This window comes from Takifugu flavidus, chromosome 15, assembly GCF_003711565.1.
Source record: "Takifugu flavidus isolate HTHZ2018 chromosome 15, ASM371156v2, whole genome shotgun sequence".
In the NCBI taxonomy this organism is placed as follows: Eukaryota; Metazoa; Chordata; class Actinopteri; order Tetraodontiformes; family Tetraodontidae; genus Takifugu; species Takifugu flavidus.
The window spans coordinates 12,527,458-12,546,828 of NC_079534.1; the positions used below are offsets into that span (position 1 = coordinate 12,527,458).

Here is a 19,371-nt window from a genome sequence, read left to right on the forward strand (position 1 = left end):
TCTTTCTTCCCTCCATAGCTTCCGATTCAGCAAAGAAATCGAGTCAATGATGATTACACGTCAAGTCATTGTACACGCAGGTTGCCGAGCCAACAGGTGTGCACTTGACCCAAGTCAACATGGCCTAGGCAGTCCAGAATCTTGTCGCCAAAGTACCTTCTGTAATTGGTGGTAATTAATTGCAATTGATATTTTTTGCCTGCAGGACAAACCACAGCTTCGTTGGGGCGCTGCGTGAAAAATGTGAAAGCCAGTTCTGGTAAAGTTGCACTTTATTGGATCTTTTTCCCTCCATAAATGTACAATGGCCGAAGCAAGTTTCTAATATGGTTCTACATCACAGGGTGCATCGGCAAAGGCCCCGTTATTTGATATGAGGTTTCAATATTGGTTTCTTTCCTAATTTGTACTTCTGATTGTGACTTTTCTGAACACTATTGTCAAGCATTTAAACAATGAATAGGTATCAGTATCCTGTTAAAAGGTTAATTCTCAGTTTCACAGAAAAATGTGGTGCAAATTGCATGTGCTGCCACTACGTAATAATGGACATCTCTTCTTGCTCCCGTCTTTCTGACATTGCCTTCACAACGTTTCCCAGGTATCTGATGAATCCTTGTCTCACCAGCTCTGGTTCATCCTCCAGGTTGGAGTGAATAAGTTGTAGTTTGTTCAAATAGGAGGCTACATGGAAAGAATACTCAGGTTAAGGCATAAATCTGCTACACAACAGCTTTAGGAGTCCTCGAGTGTTCGTACCTAGTTGCAACCTTCCATTTTCCACTTCGCTGCCAGGCTTCTGGTGAGCGATGAGTAGACACTGACTCTCCTGTAAACTTTGGGAAGCGATGAACATTGAATGCCACGTCTCGATTTCTTTGAGGTGACTTTTGACATCTGGATTAAAAATGATCACAACACCACTGGAGTCCTTCATTATGGCAGGCCAGCATGATTCAAATCTATAAAGAAAAAGATAAAGATCACGATGGTCTTTTCAAAATATTATCTCATCAAAGTATAAAGGCTGCTCATTCAATTTATCTTTCAGATTATTATTCTTATACTTCTTACTTAAAATCTCCAGAACAGTCCCAAAGTTCGACCTCACATCTTTTCCTGCTGCCTTCAGCTTGTGTTTCAAATTCCAGGATTCTTGAGAAAAACAAAAGGGAGCATTAATAAAGAATCAATTCCCTGTTGTAACATATCTGGCAGGAAATTTAAAATCATGTTAAAACTCTGATTGTTATTAATGTGTAATACACCATACCGTACTCCTTTAGTAGGTCTGTATTCACCTCCCACATTTTCTGTCGTATCTGAGAGAAAATTAGCCAGAACTGTTTTCCCACTCTGGAAAATCATCAGATAATTTGAAGCATCAGTGGAACGAGAAGATCCTGATATAGTTAACAAGTTTTTATACTTTTGTTTCTCTCTCTCAGCAGCACATGCCAATGCAGCATATAGAAATGACCATTCCTTTTATTGCACAAAAATGATTCAGACTGTGATACATCACAACCGTGCAGTAGTAATTTTAGATGTGGGGAACGTGTCTTACACCTTGAGTTTGATCAGATCTATTATGAAAATCTGTTGTGCGTTAAACGACGAGCCTCTGCCCATTAGCCAACATAAATCTGTGACGTCGCACCGACACCTTGGTGTAAACACAGGTAAATGACGTATCACGTACCTCGCTGGGTCCTATAAATAGTATTTTTGCTTTGAACATTTCCACTGCAGGAGTTGAGGATTAGCTAGCCGCCAGTCTACTGTCTATCGAAGATGTCCGGCGAATAATACGATTCCCAGCAAGTCAGCATATGTTAACAGATGGTCTCTTTCAAAGCGATTTTAGGTTAAATAAATGTACCAAATGCTAACGCTAAGGCTAGTGTTAATTAACAACATAGGAGTAAACTTCCATTTCGTTTCTATGGTTTCATGCGTTCGCCTTGTTCTCTAATTTGATTGGTCATTTGTAGCTTTACTCAAATTTAGTCCCGCCTACTGCTCTCTCGATCAGCAAATCAGCGGTTGTAATACAGGTTGGTGCCCCTTGGCGTAACGACACACGGCCTCATTTACAACCAATCAGACTGACCTTTAATGTAAGGGGCGTGGCTTTTGGTTACGCTTTCGCATTAAGATAACGTCCGTGGCAGTTCACACAGATGTAAGTGATTGTAATTTTTTTTCATTGACATTATTTAAATGCGTTCATCGATGATAACGGAGTCTGTGTCTGCGGATTGGTTTTAATTTGCCAACAAGCTATTGTCAATGCTGTAGCGTAAGTCTTAATGCTTTGTTGCTTCACAATATATTCGCGTCTGCTGCTATGGAGTAGGCTTCCTTGACAACCATGGGTACCAACTATAACTAAGCTATATAAAGTTGTCCAATGTTGACACTGAAGTCCTGTTCCTCGTTACATATTTCCACTAAATGCTACTGTGCAATGTCTCTGCAGCAGTAGAAGACCATGTCTTTAGATCATGGTCCTGGCTCCACCAGGGAGGATATCAGTCTGAGCTGTAGTGATCTGGCTTGTTGTCAACAGCAGCGAAGCAGCAGAACAAGATTCGGTCTCCATTCAGCCTCTCAGGAGATCGACAGCAGTAGGTATGGTCTTAAAATGCACGGATATACAGGCACAAATGTACATTTGTATAATGCAAGGACACCGATGTAATCCCAAAATGATTGATTTAAATGTATTTTTGTAGTGTTCTAGTGTTCACCAGTGATAAAAGTCCATTCCTGAAGGTACTATCAGATGCAGAGGTAGCTGCCAATGCTGCTGCCATACAAATCGTGTCTTTTAAAGATGCCATGGACGATGAGTTTGCTGTATGTTTGTTTATATTTAAAATACAATATGTTCATTTGTTGTGAACTAAATCAATCTAAATTAGTCTATCTTTCCCTGAAGGATTCCAGACCTGCAGCCACCGATAAAAGGCGATTTGCGAGGCAGAGAGGACTCCTGCTGGAAAAGCTGGAGGATTTTAGACGCCTAAATAAATCAGTCCGTCAGAAACTGAGACAGCTGCAGGATTCAGAGGTTGGTCTTCCTCTTTTGTGGCCTCTATTTAAGCAGCAGCACCATTATTCACAATAAAAAAGATAATGTGTGAATTTAAATATTTGAAACCTGTTGTTTTTCTTGTCTGCATGTAGGCTGATAGACTTGAAACAAACCGCCGTATTGACGTCTTAAAGAATAAAATAGCAGAAGCTGAGCGTATAAATGAGGTGAATGTGCTTATGTAATGATGCCTTTGAAATCTATGGCAAAATCTGAATTCAAATGGACTGTAGGTCTTGAGCAAACATTTGTTGGTGTTATTTTTCCTCCTAAAGTGTTTAAGGAACGATGTGACGGCAGCAGAAACGAAAGTGGAGGAACTGGCGGAGCTGCGGAGAGAAGAGCAGGTACGCACAGCGGATGCTTTTTCACGGAATTTGGCAAACTCAGACAACAGCAGTTGTGTGTGTTGTTCTTCACAGGAGAAAATCAAAAGTGCCGTTAACTTGACCAAGTCTGTGGAGGCGACTCGTGCTCATCTGCAGGGGCAGCTGAGGAATAAGGAGGCTGAAAACAACCGACTGACTGTTCAGCTGCGGGTACTTTATCAGACTTTAAATATGTCATGGAAGATGTAGAACACTGTGATATATCCCGTCTACTTCAGTCTCTGGAGAAAACTCTGATTGAGCAAAAGACGGAGATCGATGGTTTGAACCACCACATTTCAACTTTGACGAAAAAGGCCGAAAACGCCCAAGAATCCCTAAAGAAAGCTTGTCAAGCACAGAAGCTGAGGGCCGAGAAATTTGAAGCTGCCATCGAGGAATGCTACGATAAATTGAAAGAGAAGGTACGATGATGAAAAATTGGCATTATCCACATTCGTTCTTAATTTTTTTACATGCTAAATTCCGTCTATTGTCTGGGCCGGGACACAGGATCTCCAACTAACCAGCGCTCGATTGGAACTGGATTCCAGAAGGCGAAAAAAAGAGAAGATGAGGGATGAGACGGACAAAGTCGTAGCTCACGTCGACTTGTTGAAGAGGTTCGTTGTCCCACCTTCAGACAGAAATCCTGTTTTATGGTGGAAAATAACAAGTGATTCTGTTTTTGAAGTGAAGTTTCAGACTTGACAGCGAGACTGCAGCGGGAGAAGAACAACCATGTTGCAGCCACGGAGACCCTGATGCAACAGGTCAAAAACCTCACGACTAAAAATGGAGAGCTCGGTGCCAGCAATGCATTGCTCCAGGTAGACGTTACCTCCAGTGTCCAAAATGTGGATATAACATATTTTAAGGTATTTGACTGTGTTGATTGAGTCTGGATTGTGTTTTTTTTTGTCATTGCAGGCATCTGTTAGTAAGTTGGAGCAGCAACTGACTGATTGTGAGTCTGCACTGGTGGAAGAGACGGTCGTGTCTCAGGAGAGGAAACGTCAAGTGGAACTCGCTCAATATCAGGTCGTTTACATCTGCAGTTTAATAAAAACACAACACACATTAATATGAGAGTAAGAAACTGGAGTTGGATGTTGTTTATGGTTTACTTTTAGAAAGAGGGACAAGTTTGGTGGAAATTACAAGCAGATTTAAGTACAGTAATCAGCAGTAAAATGAAGTGATTGAGATTATTGTGCAAATAGCGGAGTAATGGCGCTAATTTTCAGGGATATGGGGGAAAGATGTGACGGATTCTGTTTACGCTGCGGTGGTTTTATTCCAGGTTACAGAGCTTCAAGCTGAGGTTGAGCATCTTTTAAGAGGGTCAAGAGTGGCCGAAGACCAAAAAGGCGTCGAAGTACAGAAGGTATTTTCCCCTTTTGTTTAAAACCAGTGGACTAATTAATGGCATATACCAGAGACTGCCAGAGTGTTTCTACACTAACCACATATGTTGATTTTCAGTTGAAGTTTGCATGTTCATTTTAACTACATTTTAGCTACACAAGTGCAGTCGAAAGAAAATCAAACGCATCTCTCAGCACTTACAGTCCTGTTGAGGTATAATGACTGCTTAAGAGTTTGCTTATTTTCAACCCCATCTTGTCCATTGCTGCCCTCGTCCTGAGCCCAGCTGAGACGGGAGCTTCAGGACTGCCTGCAGGGACTCAAGTCTTGCACTGAGTCACTGAGAGTGTCTGAGAAGAGTCTTTCGGAGTGCCAGGACAACCTGCAACGCTCTCATTGGAAGTGCTCAGAAAAGACAGAGTCCATTAGGCAGCTGCAGGCTAAGGTGTGAACCAAGAGCCGGAGTTGGCCCTGAATGTATCTTGGTTTTAAATACCCCCTGTTGGCCACTAGGGGGTGGTATTTCCTCACCAGTTCCTGATGTGGGCGCCTTATATTACCAGTCTCCTACAGTAAAGTTGGACATTTACGCCTGTACTTGTTTGTGCTGTGTGAGTTTTTACTGTGTTTAAGCTGTGTTAAGAATGTTGTTTGTGGATAACTCAAAGAATGATGCAGTAACGCATAATGCATGCACATTTGCAAGAGATGTAAGAGCTTTTCTCACCCTTAATGGACATTATTCTGCATTGCACATTTCACTCATACAGATGGAGGGTCACACGAAATTCCTAAGATCATCTTTGGAAATGAGAGAGTCCATGCACAAGGCCAGTTTACAATTACAGGAAAAAATGGATTCACTCAACAAGTAAGACTGTCTCATCCCCTTTGCACACTTGTCTTCTTCATGTTCAGAGTAAAATAGGAATTGTTAACCGAGTCTGTGTCTGCAGGCAGATGGAAAACCTGCGGCAAGAGAACCTGGAGCTGGTTCGGAAACTCGGGACTCAGGAAGAAGCTTTCAGGTGCAGCAATCGACAGCTGGAGCAGCGAACCTCAGAGTGTCAGGCCCTCCGCCGACAGCTGGAGGAGGCGTTATTAGATGTCAAACAGCAGGTGCAGCCTTACTCAATGGACCACAACCAGTAGTTAACCCTTTGTGAGTTGTTGCCAAACATCTCCTCATAATTACCCAGGTCAACAAGGTCAAAGAGCAAAGTGTTTCCAAAGAAGAGGCCCTTCAGACTAAAATCGTGGAGCTTGAAGCGGAGAAAATCCGGCGGGATAATGAAATGAGGCTGCTTCATCAGAGCAAACACATGGTAATGTCCGTTTAGAACGTTCACATTGGATGGAACGCGTGCATGCTGTCGTCAGTGTGTTGAATCTAGGAAATTGTGTAATTGTGTAATTTATACCTGCAGGCTGAGAAACAGTTTGAAGTGCGTCTGAAGGACCTGCAGCTGAGCCTGGACCAATCAGAGAGCCACAAACAGAGCGTTCAGAACTATGTGGATTTCCTCAAACAGTTTTACACAACTGTGTTCGACGAAGGGCCGCAAATGGCAAGATTTGGAGCCTCGTACTTTCCGAGATAAGGTTTGTGTGTAGCATCAAAAGGAGACCTTTCTTTTTAAACTTTGAATCAGGGCTTTTTTCTTTGATGCATCTGGGTCACATTTTTGCACATTTAAGCGGTTCATTTTTGGTGCTACCATAAAACAGTTTTTCTGTATATTGAAGCAGTTTCTAAATATACCAGCATTTAAAACTGCTGTGCTAATGGTGCTAATGTCTCCGGGAAAAGGCCGAACGGTGCGTCCAAACTTGAAACATTTTTCTTGTTAACCTCTCTAGTGCTGATATTCTCAGTGAAATCGTCAATAAACTGAGAGGAATCAGTCACGTAACCCTCAGTGCAGAACATTACGCCTCTAATGTTGTAACTTTAATTATTGACCAACAAGCAGCACTTTCTTCCAGTTCTTCTTCATTGATTGCAGCTGACTTTTGTAAATGTGCGTGAGAAAGTTGGATTTTTTCAGATTCTCAATTGGTTTGGTGACAGTTTCACCGAAGTGGAAGTAGAACTAATGTTTCATGTCTGGCGTTTTCATATCTGCCGAAGCAACAGTTACCGGTATTATCACTTGGTTAAAAACAAGACAGGATTCTATAGTTGATAGCACTGCTGGGGCCACATATAAAGCACTAACTCTGATCAGGGAAAAACTACTATCAGAAACTATATTTAAAGAAGAACAACTGAAAGTGTCCTTTAGAACTTTATTCCAATGTTTGATGTCCTGTTTATGAATTAAAAACCAAAATTCTAAGATTTATACAAGCTTCCATGGTTTTCATTTCTAATTATGTACAGATCCCAAAAAATTAATACAAATAATATTAATACTTGCGCTAATGTTGATCCATGTTGAGTGATCGAAGATGTTTCAAGCGTATAATATAATAGGGTACGATGTCGCCATCTAGTGGACACTTTGGGGTACTTCTAATTACGGGTATTTCTTGATTTTGACTCGATCAAAACTTGTATTCTTACGTACAACATTCACTTTTATTCTCTCTTTGTCTATATATTAAAATATGCTGTATTCACATGTACTCTAATATTTGCGTGTACTTTCAGAAAATTAAACACGCGAGTTTTCACATGAGTTTCACTTCTACTAGTATTTTTCCCTCTCAGCCATCTAGAATAGAAATTGGGTGCTTTTCCGACCGCAATATGGTTTTCTGACTAGATAAAAACTGATTTTCCTTCCTCATATGATAAATAGAAATGCCAATGTATAAAATCACAAAGCTAATTCAGTCGTAAAAACATTTATTTATTTATTCATTGTGAAGGGGTACTTTTCATTCATCTACCTTGTATGAACCATGAATTTAATTTTTTTTTTTTTAGACTGAGGATGTGAAACTAAACGCGTCGAAACTGCTTTTTTGTCGTTTAAATGCGCGTAAATGCTGCAAAATCCGCAGCTAAAGGGATTCGTTTTAATGTCGCGAAATAAGTGACGACTCCAAATATCACCTTTAATCCACGGACCGAGTGTTGTTGCAGGATAATAATGATAATAATAATAATAAAGCAGTAGAAAGCGGCACCGACAGCCCCTCCGACTGTACTTCTCTTCTGTTGACGTAAAATCTGGCAGAATCAGGAAGTCCGGGAAGATCGATACAGAAAACTTCATTCAACACCTTTGAACGACAGAAAACCCAATAAAACGCGGCTTCGATTCGCCTTCGTACAAAAATCAATCGACCTAATCGATTTGATCGCCGCGATTTTACGCATTTCTAACGTTTCCCGGAACACCTGGACTACACTTTGCGGCGGAGGGGGGGTGGGATGGATGTTCCTCAGCTCACCGAAGATGAAATGGCAGAGATTAAAAAAGACGTGAGTACGAGATTAAATCGGGATTCAGATGAACAATCTGGTGCGAGAGTGCGAGGAAAAAAAGACTCACTTTTCACGCTCGGCTGACTCCATTTGGGTTTTACATGGCGACCGAGGCCGGTTCATTCCACCCCACCTTCCCCATGGTCACCTTAACAACAGGACAGGACACAGTTAAGCCTAATCATGATTAATCAAAATTCAGTTCTTCTGAAGACACTGCAGTACATATGGATCTTGTGTATTCTGGCTCCGGTGTAGCTGTAAATTTAGGCCTGTTTGCATCAGTATCAGGCGGGTCCCCCTCCATGGCTGCACCATGTAGCCACAGGTGGACAAACTTCCTCACATATAAGCCCCAATGTATCCCATAGTTCATTGTGAAAACTATCGGGAAGCCATCCATCCCCTTTTCCCTTCGCGGCGTCGTTAGGTAGAGTAACCACGGATGCTCCCTAACTAGGCAAGGTACCCCAGCATCGATTGGGTTCGTGCACTAAGTAGGAGACTTAAGCCAACTCCCCACATAGAGAACAGGAAACGAAATTTTCAATTAATAGTACCCATAGATTTTCTAATTTAGTCACTTGGATATCCCAGCATTCATCACTGACAACCTTGTTATTTCTACCCATGTGCGGCATTCTGGGAAATGTAGGCGCGAATGAGGTGGATCTGCCCACACCCAAAGCTGCTTTATTCAACATAAATGCCAATGTTGGGTCCACAGAGACGTATAGAGCTCATCCAGGAGTCGACATTAACTCGCTTTCCACTTCGTTGTGATTCTTGTGGACCTCCAGGTGCTGACCAGGCTGCGGCACTACCTCTGTGATAAGATCAGAGCCGAGCGGCACCTGGACTTCCTGCGCTCTCGCAGGATTCTGACACGGGACGACGCTGAGGAGATCAGCTGCAGGACCACGCAGACCAAGAGGACGGCCATGATGCTGGACATGCTGGCCGAGAATCCCCGCGGCCTGGACGCCTTGACCGATTCCATAAGAGAGATGCGCTCGCAAAACTTCATCATTACCAAAATAACGGATGAGGTGCAGAAGGCAAAAAATGAGAAGATAGAGACCCTCAAAGGTGCGGAGACCATCTCATCCAAATGTATGGATGTGATAATGTGTGAAATAATGTATTGTTTTGTGGGTCTGTCTCTGCCTTGACACAGCTGCAGCCTCCAGCTCGCCGTCCAACAACGCCACCAGCTCTCCTTGCATAACCAGCCACCTGTCCACCATGTTTTCCCACGACTCCACTCTTCTCTTCCACCCTGACGGAGAGCAAAGCACCTCCAGTTCGGCTTTGCTCACGGCGGCATCCTTAGGGAACCAACGCCTCCGGCGTCTGCCCCGATGGCATCAACGTCGCCTCCTCCACGGCCTCCTCCAACCTCCCCAGGCCCGGAGACCCAGGCGCTCCTCCCCTGCCGGATGAGTTTCCGGACCGGGCCCCCTCCAACATCGACGCCGCGTCGCCAGGGTGCAACAGCCCTGGAGGGGACTCAAACTTCCAGCCGCTTCGCTCGCGCTCGCTCACTCCCATATCACAAAGGAATATAATTTAGCCACTCAGAAAGGACCGACCTAGACAACACTCATCTCCAACTCTAACATGGACCCATTCTCATTGTTATCTTTCCAGTGTTGCTTATTTTGATCGGCTGTTCCCAGGAGATTGTTTTGCATTACGTGAGGGCTGGAGAAAACGGGGGCAGCTACTCCGAAGTTATACTGGTGCTTGAGAATCGAAATCATCCTTTATCTTGAATTCAGCGCTGCTGTATTTACCTTTTGACGTCAGCTCCAGCGATGAATGTGTTAGAAGTTCGAAACACACCAACCACGGGATCGTCCTAGTAAATCAGACGCCGTTTCTGGCCCGGCGGCCGCGGTGCGACTCCGTTATATAAATGTTAGAAAAGCGCGCAGTGACTCGGAGGAGTGACGCTCACGGTGACGACGGCTGGTGCGGCTGGTCTCCAGCTCATGATTATGACACACGGAGCATTAGTGACTCGCCTGTACCCTGTAGCACGCTGGTGTCAAGAGGTAATTCAAATTAATTCCATTTATACGTGGCTGTACTTTAGAGATTCCTACGGTGTTTTTATTCTCTGTAATCTAAAAATCCATAGATGAAAAATTAAATATTGGCAACATCTACACTGTCAGCGTCTGATGTTTATTTCTGATTAATTGGATGTTATTTTACTCAAATTTGTTCCGCTGCTACGGATGCAGCCACGCCAAACGTGACGATGTTTAGGGAGTTAAATTCGATAATGTAAAGTGCTTAAATCCTTCCTCTTTTTAATGATTTTGTTAAATTTAAGCCTCATCACATTTTCCGGATGAGGCATGTGAGCACAGGCTGGAGAACTAGTTTGATAAACATCAGAATGGCTGGAATGGCTGACCTCTTACCTTCTTTTGGAGTTTTTTTTTTTTAAATAAATAAATACGCACGATTCACCGCCAGAGAACCGGGCGCCATGGAGGACGGCGAGCAGCTGCTGGCTGCCTGCTCAGACAGGAGGCCGAACGTCCACTGCAGGTGGAACGCTCACGTGCAGAGCCTGGAGACAAAAGCGGTGGGAGACTTGAGACGCAGGCTCAAGTACTATTTCATGAATCCGTGCGAAAAATATCAAGCCAGGCGCCGTAAGCCGTGGAAACTGATGCTACAGATACTAAAAATTGCTCTCATCACTGCTCAGGTAGGAAGCAGAGCTATAACCGTCGGGCCAAATGGGCTACATTTACTTCCCGTCTGTTATTTTTTCCCCCCAGTTGGTCTCTTTTGGCCTGAGCAACGAAATGATGGTCACCTTCAAAGATGACAACCTGATGACCTTCAGACATCTGTTCCTGAAAGGGTACAAGGATCACCACTCGGGAAGCTACGCGCTGTACACAAAGTCAGACGTGTACGATCACATCTTCTTCATTATCGACAAGGTGCCGACGGGGAGGACGGAAAAAAGGCTCTGAATGACCTCAGATGGGAATTTAAAAGAAAAACAAATGCTTCTGTCCTTTCAGTACATCAATCTCCAAAACCTGACTGTGGGTAACCTGGCATATGAGCTGGTGGACGGGGACTATGCTCCGCTCTCTGTGTGCCAGGAACTTTACAGGAAAAGCTGCGTGTTCCCTGGAAACGACACCTTTGATATCGACCCTCGCACCGATAAAGGTAGGTGAGCAGAAAGGGCTCGGCAGGAACGCTCTGTAACAGGTGTGTCCATTCAGCAGGAGTTCATATGAAACCAGGCTGTTTTTATTGTGGAAGGCTGAATGGAAAATAATCCTCATGCAGATTAGTGGAAAGAGGAAGTTTTCACCACAGGGAAAGAGAACAGGTCTGATCACGCTGTCTCCTCTCCACAGACTGTATTTCCATACATCCCATGCAGCCGCTGCACGGCCCTCCTGTCAATTTGTCCTTAGATTTCAGAAGGTGACCAAAAACACTTGGTGCCATAGCAGGTGGTTGAAAGGTCAGCTGATTAATGCGTGTCTGTGTGTGTGTGTGTGTGTGTGTGTGTGTTGTGTGTGTGTGTGTGTGCAGGCTGCTGTCTGTGAGCGTCACTCTCACCCTGAAGACCATCAACCTGCAGACTGTCCGCCACCACGAGCTCCCTGACTGTTATGACTTCCGTATAACGGTTGGTGTTGGTGGCTCTCACTAAACACACACAGGTCACATGACCTCAATCCCTCTCTCTCGCTGTGTTTAGATCATTTTCGACAACCACGCTCACAGTGGGAAGATCGCGGTCGAGGTGGAGAACGACATGAGGATCTACGAGTGCAGAGACTGGAATGTGGAAGGCAAATGTGAGCCTGAACTGGTGACGTTTTGATTAATCTTGGTGGTCAAGCGATGCAAAAAGTGACCTCAGATGTGCGGCGGCGGTTTCTCAGCTGATAAAATCGACTACCGGCTGCTGCTGCTTGACTCTGCGGTCATCCTCGTCTGCTTCACTTCCCTCGTCCTCTGCGTGCGATCCATCATCACCGGCATCCAGCTGCAGTTTGTGAGTTCCCTGATTATAACCCAACACATGAGTGCTTGAATTTGTATGCAATCAGTGCCATTCATCACCTTTACAATCCATTTTTTATGGCTAAATGATGTGGCACGACATGTTTGAGACACGCTCGTATGAAAATCTTATTAAAATGCGCACGACTGGCTTTACTCACGCAGGAGTTCGGCGTATTCTTCCACACACACTTCCATAAAGCAGTGACCTGGTCCGACCGCATGGAGTTTGTGAGCGGCTGGTACATTCTCATCGTAGTGAGCGACACGCTCACCATCGCTGGTTCAGCCCTTAAAATTGGAATACAAACCAAGGTGTGTTTGTTTCTGGTAGTATTTGCTGTTGAGCTGCCGTACGGGAATGAGCCACTTGTTTCACGGCCGTCTACTCCCCCCCTGCAGTACCTGACCGACTACGACGTGTGCAGCATCTTGCTGGGGACCGCAACCCTGCTGGTCTGGGTCGGGGTCATCCGTTATTTAGGCTTCTTCAAGAAGTACAATGTGAGAGCGTCAGGGTGGATTTGGGTCTGCATAAGCCTCCAGGCGATGTTTAAAGTGCACATCTGTTCTAGATATTGATCCTCACCCTAAGGGCAGCATTCCCCAACGTGATCCGGTTCTGCTGCTGCGCGGCCATGATGTACCTTGGATACTGTTTCTGTGGCTGGATTGTTCTTGGGCCTTATCATGACAAGGTATTTGAAAATGAAATGTTGCTCTAATTACTGAGGCAAAATCATGGCAACTTTTTTTTAATGTTTTCAGTTTCAAACGCTGGACAAAGTGACTGAGTGCCTCTTCTCTCTCCTCAACGGCGACGACATGTACGCCACTTTCCTGAGATTGAGAGACAAGAGTTACATGGTGTGGCTTTTCAGCAGACTTTACCTCTACTCCTTCATCTCCCTCTTCATCTATATGGTGCTCAGCCTCTTCATCGCCCTCATTACCGACACCTACGAGACCATCAAGGTCAGTCCAAACAAAATCCAGGAGGAAATTCGATATCACTGTAGACTTTTGTTGCACTGCTGCTTTTTAAATCATCCGTGACACTTTTACAGCATCATCAGCAAGAAAAGGTGCCAGTGTCTCAGCTTCATGCCTTCATAGCAGAGTGCAGCGACCAGCCGGATTCTGGGAGATACCAGACGGATGAAGAAGTAGCCTTGTGTTGTCTTTCTTCATGTTGCTGAGTTGGATGATGAGCTAGCATGTGGTGAAGCCATGAACGCACCCTGGTTATTTCCATGTCCATGTCATTTGTTTTATAAATGGGTGATAAGCCTGAGAAAACTCAGTTGTACTGTACACTTAATTAGAATTTATTCAGTGCCTGTCTCTAACTACTACTGTTGTTAATTGCAAAACTTTCTCATGTTCTACTTTTACTGTATGAAATTCTGAGTGAGTGAGTGAGTGAGTGAGTGAGTGAGTGAGTGAGTGAGTGAGTGAGTGAGTGAGTGAGTGAGGAGTGAGTGAGTGAGTGAGTGAGTGAGTGAGTGAGTGAGTGAGTGAGTGAGTGAGTGAGTGAGTTGTTTTTTTCAGGAGCATTGTCAACATATACTTTCTTTCTATATCACAATCACGTTTTCTTTTTTCATGGATTTTCACAGTAAAACCTGTTAAGTTTTTGCAGCTTTTCCTGCGCTGAACCCGAAAAAAGAATCCTTTCTGGGACAAGAAAGTCTTTTACCTAACCGGGAATATTTATTTGAGACTGACAAGGACCATACACGTCTGCCTGTGAGATCATCGGGAACGATAAGAGGGAAAAAAAAGACAAGCTCAACATGGGCGTGACCAAAATTCAATAAGCAGATGACAATGTCAGTTCCTAGTCAACAAAACTATAACTGAAAATTACACCTCACAACTCAGTACAGTAAACAACATAATGTCTCTTAACAAAATCTATTAAAGAAAATCCAATAAAAAGCTGTGTGTGTGTAGTACTTTTAAAATATAGTTTCCTGGTAGTTATTTTAAATCTTATACCAAGTATCTCACTGGCTCCTGGTGACACCTGACATGACAGCTGCCTTTCTCCATGACCAGGCCCACATCCAATAGGTGACCTTGATACTCACCAGTGATGTTCTTTCGTCCAATCACAGCGACGGTTGTTTCCACATCACGAGAGACGTAGAGGTGGAAATATAAAAAACAATCTAATGCTGCGGCTCCTGCCACCTGCTTTCCTGGCGTTGCTGCCTGTATCTGCTCGGTGTCGTTACTCCTTTACTGCCATTGGAACGAGGTTTAAAGTCGATATATCTCCTGTGTTTTGCATTAAAGCAGGAGTTTGCTCGTTGTGGTTTTATCGCCGAACTTCATCTGTCCTGCCGAAGTTGCTCTTTGACGCTGTACCGGTAAGCGTGTTTATTGTAGTTTAATACTGTCCGAGGTAGGAAACACATCCAACTACAAACGTCTGTCAACTCCAATCCGACTTTATAGTGACCAAGTCGTGAAATATCGACGTGGCCAAAAAGCTGACAGCATCAGTTCCTGAAGGATCTGAACGAATTCTTGATGATGATTCACTTATAACTTGTAGCGATATTAAACTACAACCTTGGCTAAACTATTGTGTCGCCCAGCTAAGCTTAGCTAACTGCACCACCTACTTTTGAAATGTACACATAGCTCAGTTCTACCAATTCTGGGTGCAGCATTAGATAAGATTATTGAAGCCAAACACGCCTGACCTTTCTCGTTACGTGTCTGGAGATAAATGTAGTCAATTTGTCCTGCTGTTGTTAATACGGTACATTAGAGATTAATGTTGGGTCGAATTTAGTCATGCACAATGTTTTTGGTGTGTACTAATTCCACTTATGGTGTCAACATAATTCTCTAGACGAACAAGAACATTTCAGTGTATTGTAAAAAAATCATGGGAGTGGCGTCTGGCCCAGCTTGTTTTGACAGAATTGTCAGGATCAAATTGTCCCGCAGGCACAAAAGTAAAGATTACTCATTGTACCAGTTTACCATGAGGTGAAGCCTTTTGGGTGTCTCCATCTTTGGGTATTTTGGTGAGATCTGCCACTATCCGGTAAGGGGGTCCATTTAAACCCCAGTCTGGATCCCCTGCAGCCACATTAGATTTTTAATCCGATGTGGGTGAAATCACAGCCCAGATTATCTTCTGCCGCTCCCACTCATGGTGTGATGCTTCCTTGTAGGCACGAGTTCCAGTTGGAGGCCGACGGCTAATCCACCTCCGGGGTTGGCAGCTCATGATCTCACACCCTCGTGCCCTGATGCGTTGGTGATATGGGAGAGTGGTGGACAAGTGTGCCAATGGTGGCATCGACGGGTAAATGTCTGCACTAATGTAGGATTAAGTATTTTAATATTGGAAAGGCTCAACAGCTATGCCTATTTTAGCAGAGGTGACCTATTTTCTTGTTCTCATTTAAGAGCAGCGGTCTATTTCAAGCCTCTCAAAGGCAGCCTACAAAAGATCTTTTATGCCTACATTTCTCCCTCTTTTAACTGTTTCAGAACACAGTGAGATTTCCAGCATATCACACCTCACAATGTCTCCCACGAGACCGAACAATGTCTCCTCAATGTACCCGTGTTTGCCCCTGACCAAGAACTCCTACAGTGTCATTAGTGCCTTCTGTACAGAGGATAATATTCCACAATGCATCTCATATATCAATCAGGTAAGAAAGTTTGATATTTAATTTGATTGGGTGCAAATGTCCGAATATGCTTGATGAAAAGCATTAAATTATTCCTGCAACTGGTTTAATTCTTTATAGGTCATCCTCTGTGTCCTTTCCTTTGCAGGAGCTCTCCTCGCTGGGCCTGTCCTCTCCGTGTATCGGGGCCACCTCAGCTGGGAGACCCAGCCTGAACACGGTGTTGGCTCTGAATGCCATGTACGAAATGGTCCAGATTCACCGACGGAGCATGAGCACTTTAGAGGAGCTCGAGAAGGAACATCTGAAGAAATCCAGCTCCTTGGAACATATGCAGACAAACAATTCCAGACTGAAGGCACGTATGAGTTCATCTAGAAATGAGCAACTACAAGCACACCTATAACTAAAGTAGAACTTTAAAGGTCAGTGATCAATCACTTACCGCTAGATGGCGACAAATCGACATTATGAGTCTTATTTTTTATTCCTAGAAAAATGGAAAGAATGGAGAGGGAAAAAAATTACAGAAATTTTGAATAACAACTCTCACAATGCTTGCAATGTTAAAATATCCTTGATATCTAAATATAGCAGGGAAGACGTCAAGGTTATTTATATCCACTAAGAAAAAGGTGCAAATAAAACAAGCAGACATTTTCACAGACGATACATTATTTAGCCTTGTAGTTTTATTGAGAGCTCCATCTTTTTATTTTTACATCCATCCAGGATCAGCTGGAACTGTCTATAAGAGAGAAATTTGGCCTACATGAGACAGAGAGACAGCTACAACTCAAAATCAAGACTTTGCAAAGCTGCTTAAAAACAGAAAAAGATGAGGTACGCTTTGATCTTATACGAATGTATTATTCGAAAGGGTTTCATTGTATGGAGAATTGGCCATGATTCAATCTTTTTTTGACAGGTCCAGAAGCTCCAGAACATCATCGCTAGTCGGGCCACTCAGTACAGTCATGATGCCAAAAGAAAAGAAAGAGAAGCTGCAAAGCTCAAGGAACGGCTGAGCCAGTTACTGATCGACAGAAAGGATAAGAAACTAGGTAAATATAGACAAATGCACACTGTTCCCATGAGACAATTTCAGCATTGAAGATTTTAAATGTTTTCTTCTTTTCCTTCATGTAGCTATTGATGTACTGAACAGTTTGGGGCGTGCAGATGGAAAACGAAGCCACTGGAAAACTGCAAAAGTCACAGCCAGGTAGCAGAGCCATTTTTCTATTTGTCAATGGGTTTGGAAACCGTGCTCTCACCAGAGGGTGTGTATATTGCTCTCCTCAGCCATGAAGGTGAGATGTACAAGTCCTTGCTCAGTGACTATGAAGCAAGTCAGAGGTCTTTGATGCTGGAGAATTCCGAGCTGAAGAAAGTCCTCCAGCAGATGAAGAAGGACATGATCCACATCCTGAGTCCGCGCCAGGCCTCTAACAGAGGAGCCTGTGCTGATGACAGCCAGGAGCAGGTGTTTACTCATTTTTATAATGGGATTCAAATGAATTTAAATATGTGCATTCGAGGTTTGGATGGACTTAAAGCGTGGAATCATCGCATAGGTCGATTTAGACAGAGAGGAGGAAGCAGGCGATTGTTGCAGAGACACTCTGGACCAGTCCTGTGAGCACGCTCGCGAGCAGCTCACGAACAGCATCCGGCAGCAGTGGAGGAAACTGAGAAACCATGTGGAGAAGTTGGACAGCCAAGGTACGCGTGGCACTACCCGGTGCCTTCAGACACCAGGAGAGAGATGATTAACGCCTGTGTTTGTTTGACCAGCATCGCAGGTTCAGAACCAGCTGCAGGCCGGTAAAGACGTGATACCAAGGGAGACGCACGAGGACGAGATGGAAGAGATGAGGCGTGAAGTACAGCAGTGCAAAGAGTTCATTCAGGCACAGCAGCAGCTCCTGCAGGTCTGGTTGTGGGGAGTGAACCAGGGATAAATGGGTGGATGAATGTGCCCCGGTTCTAACTCCAGCATCTGTTTACATTGATTCTGCCTAGCAACAACTGAACTCGTCCCTTGACGACGAGACGGCAGCATTCCTTAACGACTGCTACACGCTGGAGGAGAAGGAGCGACTCAAAGAGGAGTGGAGGCTTTTCGAGGAGCAGAAGAGAAACTTTGCGAGGGAGAGAAAGAACTTCACGGAGGCTGCCATCCGCCTGGGGAGAGAAGTACGCCATCTTTTCTGTTCTGTGCACTTCTTATTGAACACAAGTGCCTTGAAGTTTTTGTTTTTTTCCCCCATTTTCCTCAGAAAAAGGCCTTCCAGGAGGACCGAGATACTTGGCTGAAGAATCAGTTTCTGAACATGACTCCGTTTACTGACCGCAGAAGATGTTCTTCGTCTGACGGACAAAGTGCCTTATCAATTAGTAAGTCTGCACACACATGTCACGTATGTGTGACCAGCGGAGGGTTCCTGTCTTTAAGATGGGCAGGCGGCGCCCTTGAACTTCCAAAACCATCCTGATTTATGATCCGCTGTGTTTCAGGAAGTGAGCCAGAGAGGAGAATGTCTTCTACAAACGCTCAGCTGGCCACGTCTTCAAGCTATGCTACTTTCTCCACTCCTAAACCAACTCAGTGTACGACTGTTCCATCCACGGCCGAACTTTACCGAACACTCCGGCTGATGCCAGACGGGAGGTATGAGCGTCGGGATTTTAGCAAAGACCTTGTAGTATTGGTTTTCTTGTTTTGAGTTATGCAACTTGACCCTGAAATGATGGTCTTGACAAGACAGTATCAGACCCAGCTATGAGTTTTTAGAACCACTTTATTGCCAAGTGTTTCTTTTTCATTTCAGTTCTTCCAGGCACACGAATCGAGGCTGCTGGCAAGATTCCTGCATCAGCGAAGGTGGAGACGCTCGTTTCAGCTCCAAAAATAGACTTCGATGTGAGGACTTGGGTAACTTCTCCTTGGATGAAGATGAGAACAGACTCGCTTAAAGTCTTTCTGTGTGTGTGTGTGTGTGGGGTGTGTGTGTGATTTCACAGGGGGTGAGCTGACACTCATGACTGAATTCAATCATTACTGATGAGCACTAAAGACTTACACGCTGAAAATTGCACATTTCGTTAAGCTAAATCCGATCAATCGAGGAAGCACTTTATGGTCTTTGATAATGTCTATATGAATTAACGGGCACTCTCAAATGGGGAGCTATATTCCAAGAAAGGTTTAAATTTGGTGTCTAAATCTATTGTGGGTGCGAGTGGTAGATCTGTCCAAGTTGAAGTTTTAGTTTACACTACATGTGAATGTTTACATATTCTGTTGATTGTCGAACTTGTGCGCAATAAAGGAATTTTTAATTAAAGTTTTTGTCTCCGTTATTGCGCCCTCTACCG

The 19,371-nt window shown here is 44.0% G+C and overlaps 5 protein-coding genes across 10 annotated transcripts; 4 read left to right on the forward strand and 1 right to left on the reverse strand.

The window, feature by feature from the left end:
• Nucleotides 1-254: 254 nt before the first annotated feature.
• ift22 (intraflagellar transport 22 homolog (Chlamydomonas)) lies at nt 255-1,964 on the reverse strand. The gene is made up of 5 exons (XM_057057172.1): nt 1,703-1,964; nt 1,274-1,356; nt 1,075-1,155; nt 760-962; nt 255-684 (listed from the first exon to the last, which is right to left on the reverse strand). Exons 1-5 carry the CDS (start codon nt 1,739-1,741, stop codon nt 536-538), a joined length of 555 nt encoding a protein of 184 aa, XP_056913152.1. The 5' UTR covers nt 1,742-1,964; the 3' UTR covers nt 255-535.
• A 92-nt stretch (nt 1,965-2,056) lies between these two features.
• LOC130539068 (outer dense fiber protein 2-like) lies at nt 2,057-7,517 on the forward strand. 4 transcript variants are annotated; one of them, XM_057057159.1, is made up of 17 exons: nt 2,057-2,185; nt 2,483-2,634; nt 2,739-2,862; nt 2,945-3,076; nt 3,193-3,267; nt 3,376-3,447; nt 3,523-3,639; nt 3,786-3,893; nt 3,982-4,091; nt 4,163-4,298; nt 4,399-4,509; nt 4,772-4,855; nt 5,123-5,281; nt 5,607-5,707; nt 5,793-5,955; nt 6,036-6,161; nt 6,264-7,517. In XM_057057159.1, exons 2-17 carry the CDS (start codon nt 2,495-2,497, stop codon nt 6,435-6,437), a joined length of 1,932 nt encoding a protein of 643 aa, XP_056913139.1. In that variant the 5' UTR covers nt 2,057-2,185; nt 2,483-2,494; the 3' UTR covers nt 6,438-7,517. The 4 variants fall into 4 exon arrangements, with proteins under 4 accessions (XP_056913139.1, XP_056913137.1, XP_056913136.1 ...); XM_057057157.1 differs by having other exon boundaries at nt 2,757-2,862; nt 3,708-3,893; XM_057057156.1 differs by having other exon boundaries at nt 2,058-2,185; nt 3,708-3,893.
• A 274-nt stretch (nt 7,518-7,791) lies between these two features.
• On the forward strand, nt 7,792-10,441 carry bcl10 (BCL10 immune signaling adaptor). Its single transcript, XM_057057171.1, is given in 4 exon segments — nt 7,792-8,269; nt 9,073-9,361; nt 9,450-9,603; nt 9,605-10,441. Coding segments are annotated over 4 exon segments (735 nt in total). The 5' UTR covers nt 7,792-8,218; the 3' UTR covers nt 9,846-10,441.
• On the forward strand, nt 10,195-14,273 carry mcoln3a (mucolipin TRP cation channel 3a). 2 transcript variants are annotated; one of them, XM_057057166.1, is made up of 15 exons: nt 10,195-10,329; nt 10,760-10,997; nt 11,071-11,238; nt 11,323-11,476; nt 11,671-11,740; nt 11,852-11,948; nt 12,021-12,120; nt 12,208-12,320; nt 12,494-12,643; nt 12,731-12,832; nt 12,904-13,026; nt 13,097-13,155; nt 13,261-13,303; nt 13,396-13,786; nt 13,867-14,273. In XM_057057166.1, the coding sequence occupies exons 2-14, from the start codon at nt 10,773-10,775 to the stop codon at nt 13,525-13,527; spliced, it is 1,536 nt and encodes a 511-aa protein (XP_056913146.1). In that variant the 5' UTR covers nt 10,195-10,329; nt 10,760-10,772; the 3' UTR covers nt 13,528-13,786; nt 13,867-14,273. The 2 variants fall into 2 exon arrangements, with proteins under 2 accessions (XP_056913146.1, XP_056913145.1); XM_057057165.1 differs by having other exon boundaries at nt 13,097-13,303.
• Nucleotides 14,274-14,496: 223 nt separating this feature from the next.
• On the forward strand, nt 14,497-19,340 carry ssx2ipa (synovial sarcoma, X breakpoint 2 interacting protein a). 2 transcript variants are annotated; one of them, XM_057057162.1, is made up of 14 exons: nt 14,497-14,703; nt 15,523-15,656; nt 15,845-16,011; nt 16,139-16,348; nt 16,723-16,833; nt 16,919-17,054; nt 17,140-17,215; nt 17,296-17,476; nt 17,568-17,715; nt 17,788-17,924; nt 18,016-18,189; nt 18,273-18,390; nt 18,511-18,664; nt 18,834-19,340. In XM_057057162.1, exons 2-14 carry the CDS (start codon nt 15,614-15,616, stop codon nt 18,967-18,969), a joined length of 1,791 nt encoding a protein of 596 aa, XP_056913142.1. In that variant the 5' UTR covers nt 14,497-14,703; nt 15,523-15,613; the 3' UTR covers nt 18,970-19,340. The 2 variants fall into 2 exon arrangements, with proteins under 2 accessions (XP_056913142.1, XP_056913141.1); XM_057057161.1 differs by having other exon boundaries at nt 14,500-14,703; nt 18,825-19,340.
• The last annotated feature ends 31 nt before the right edge of the window (nt 19,341-19,371 follow it).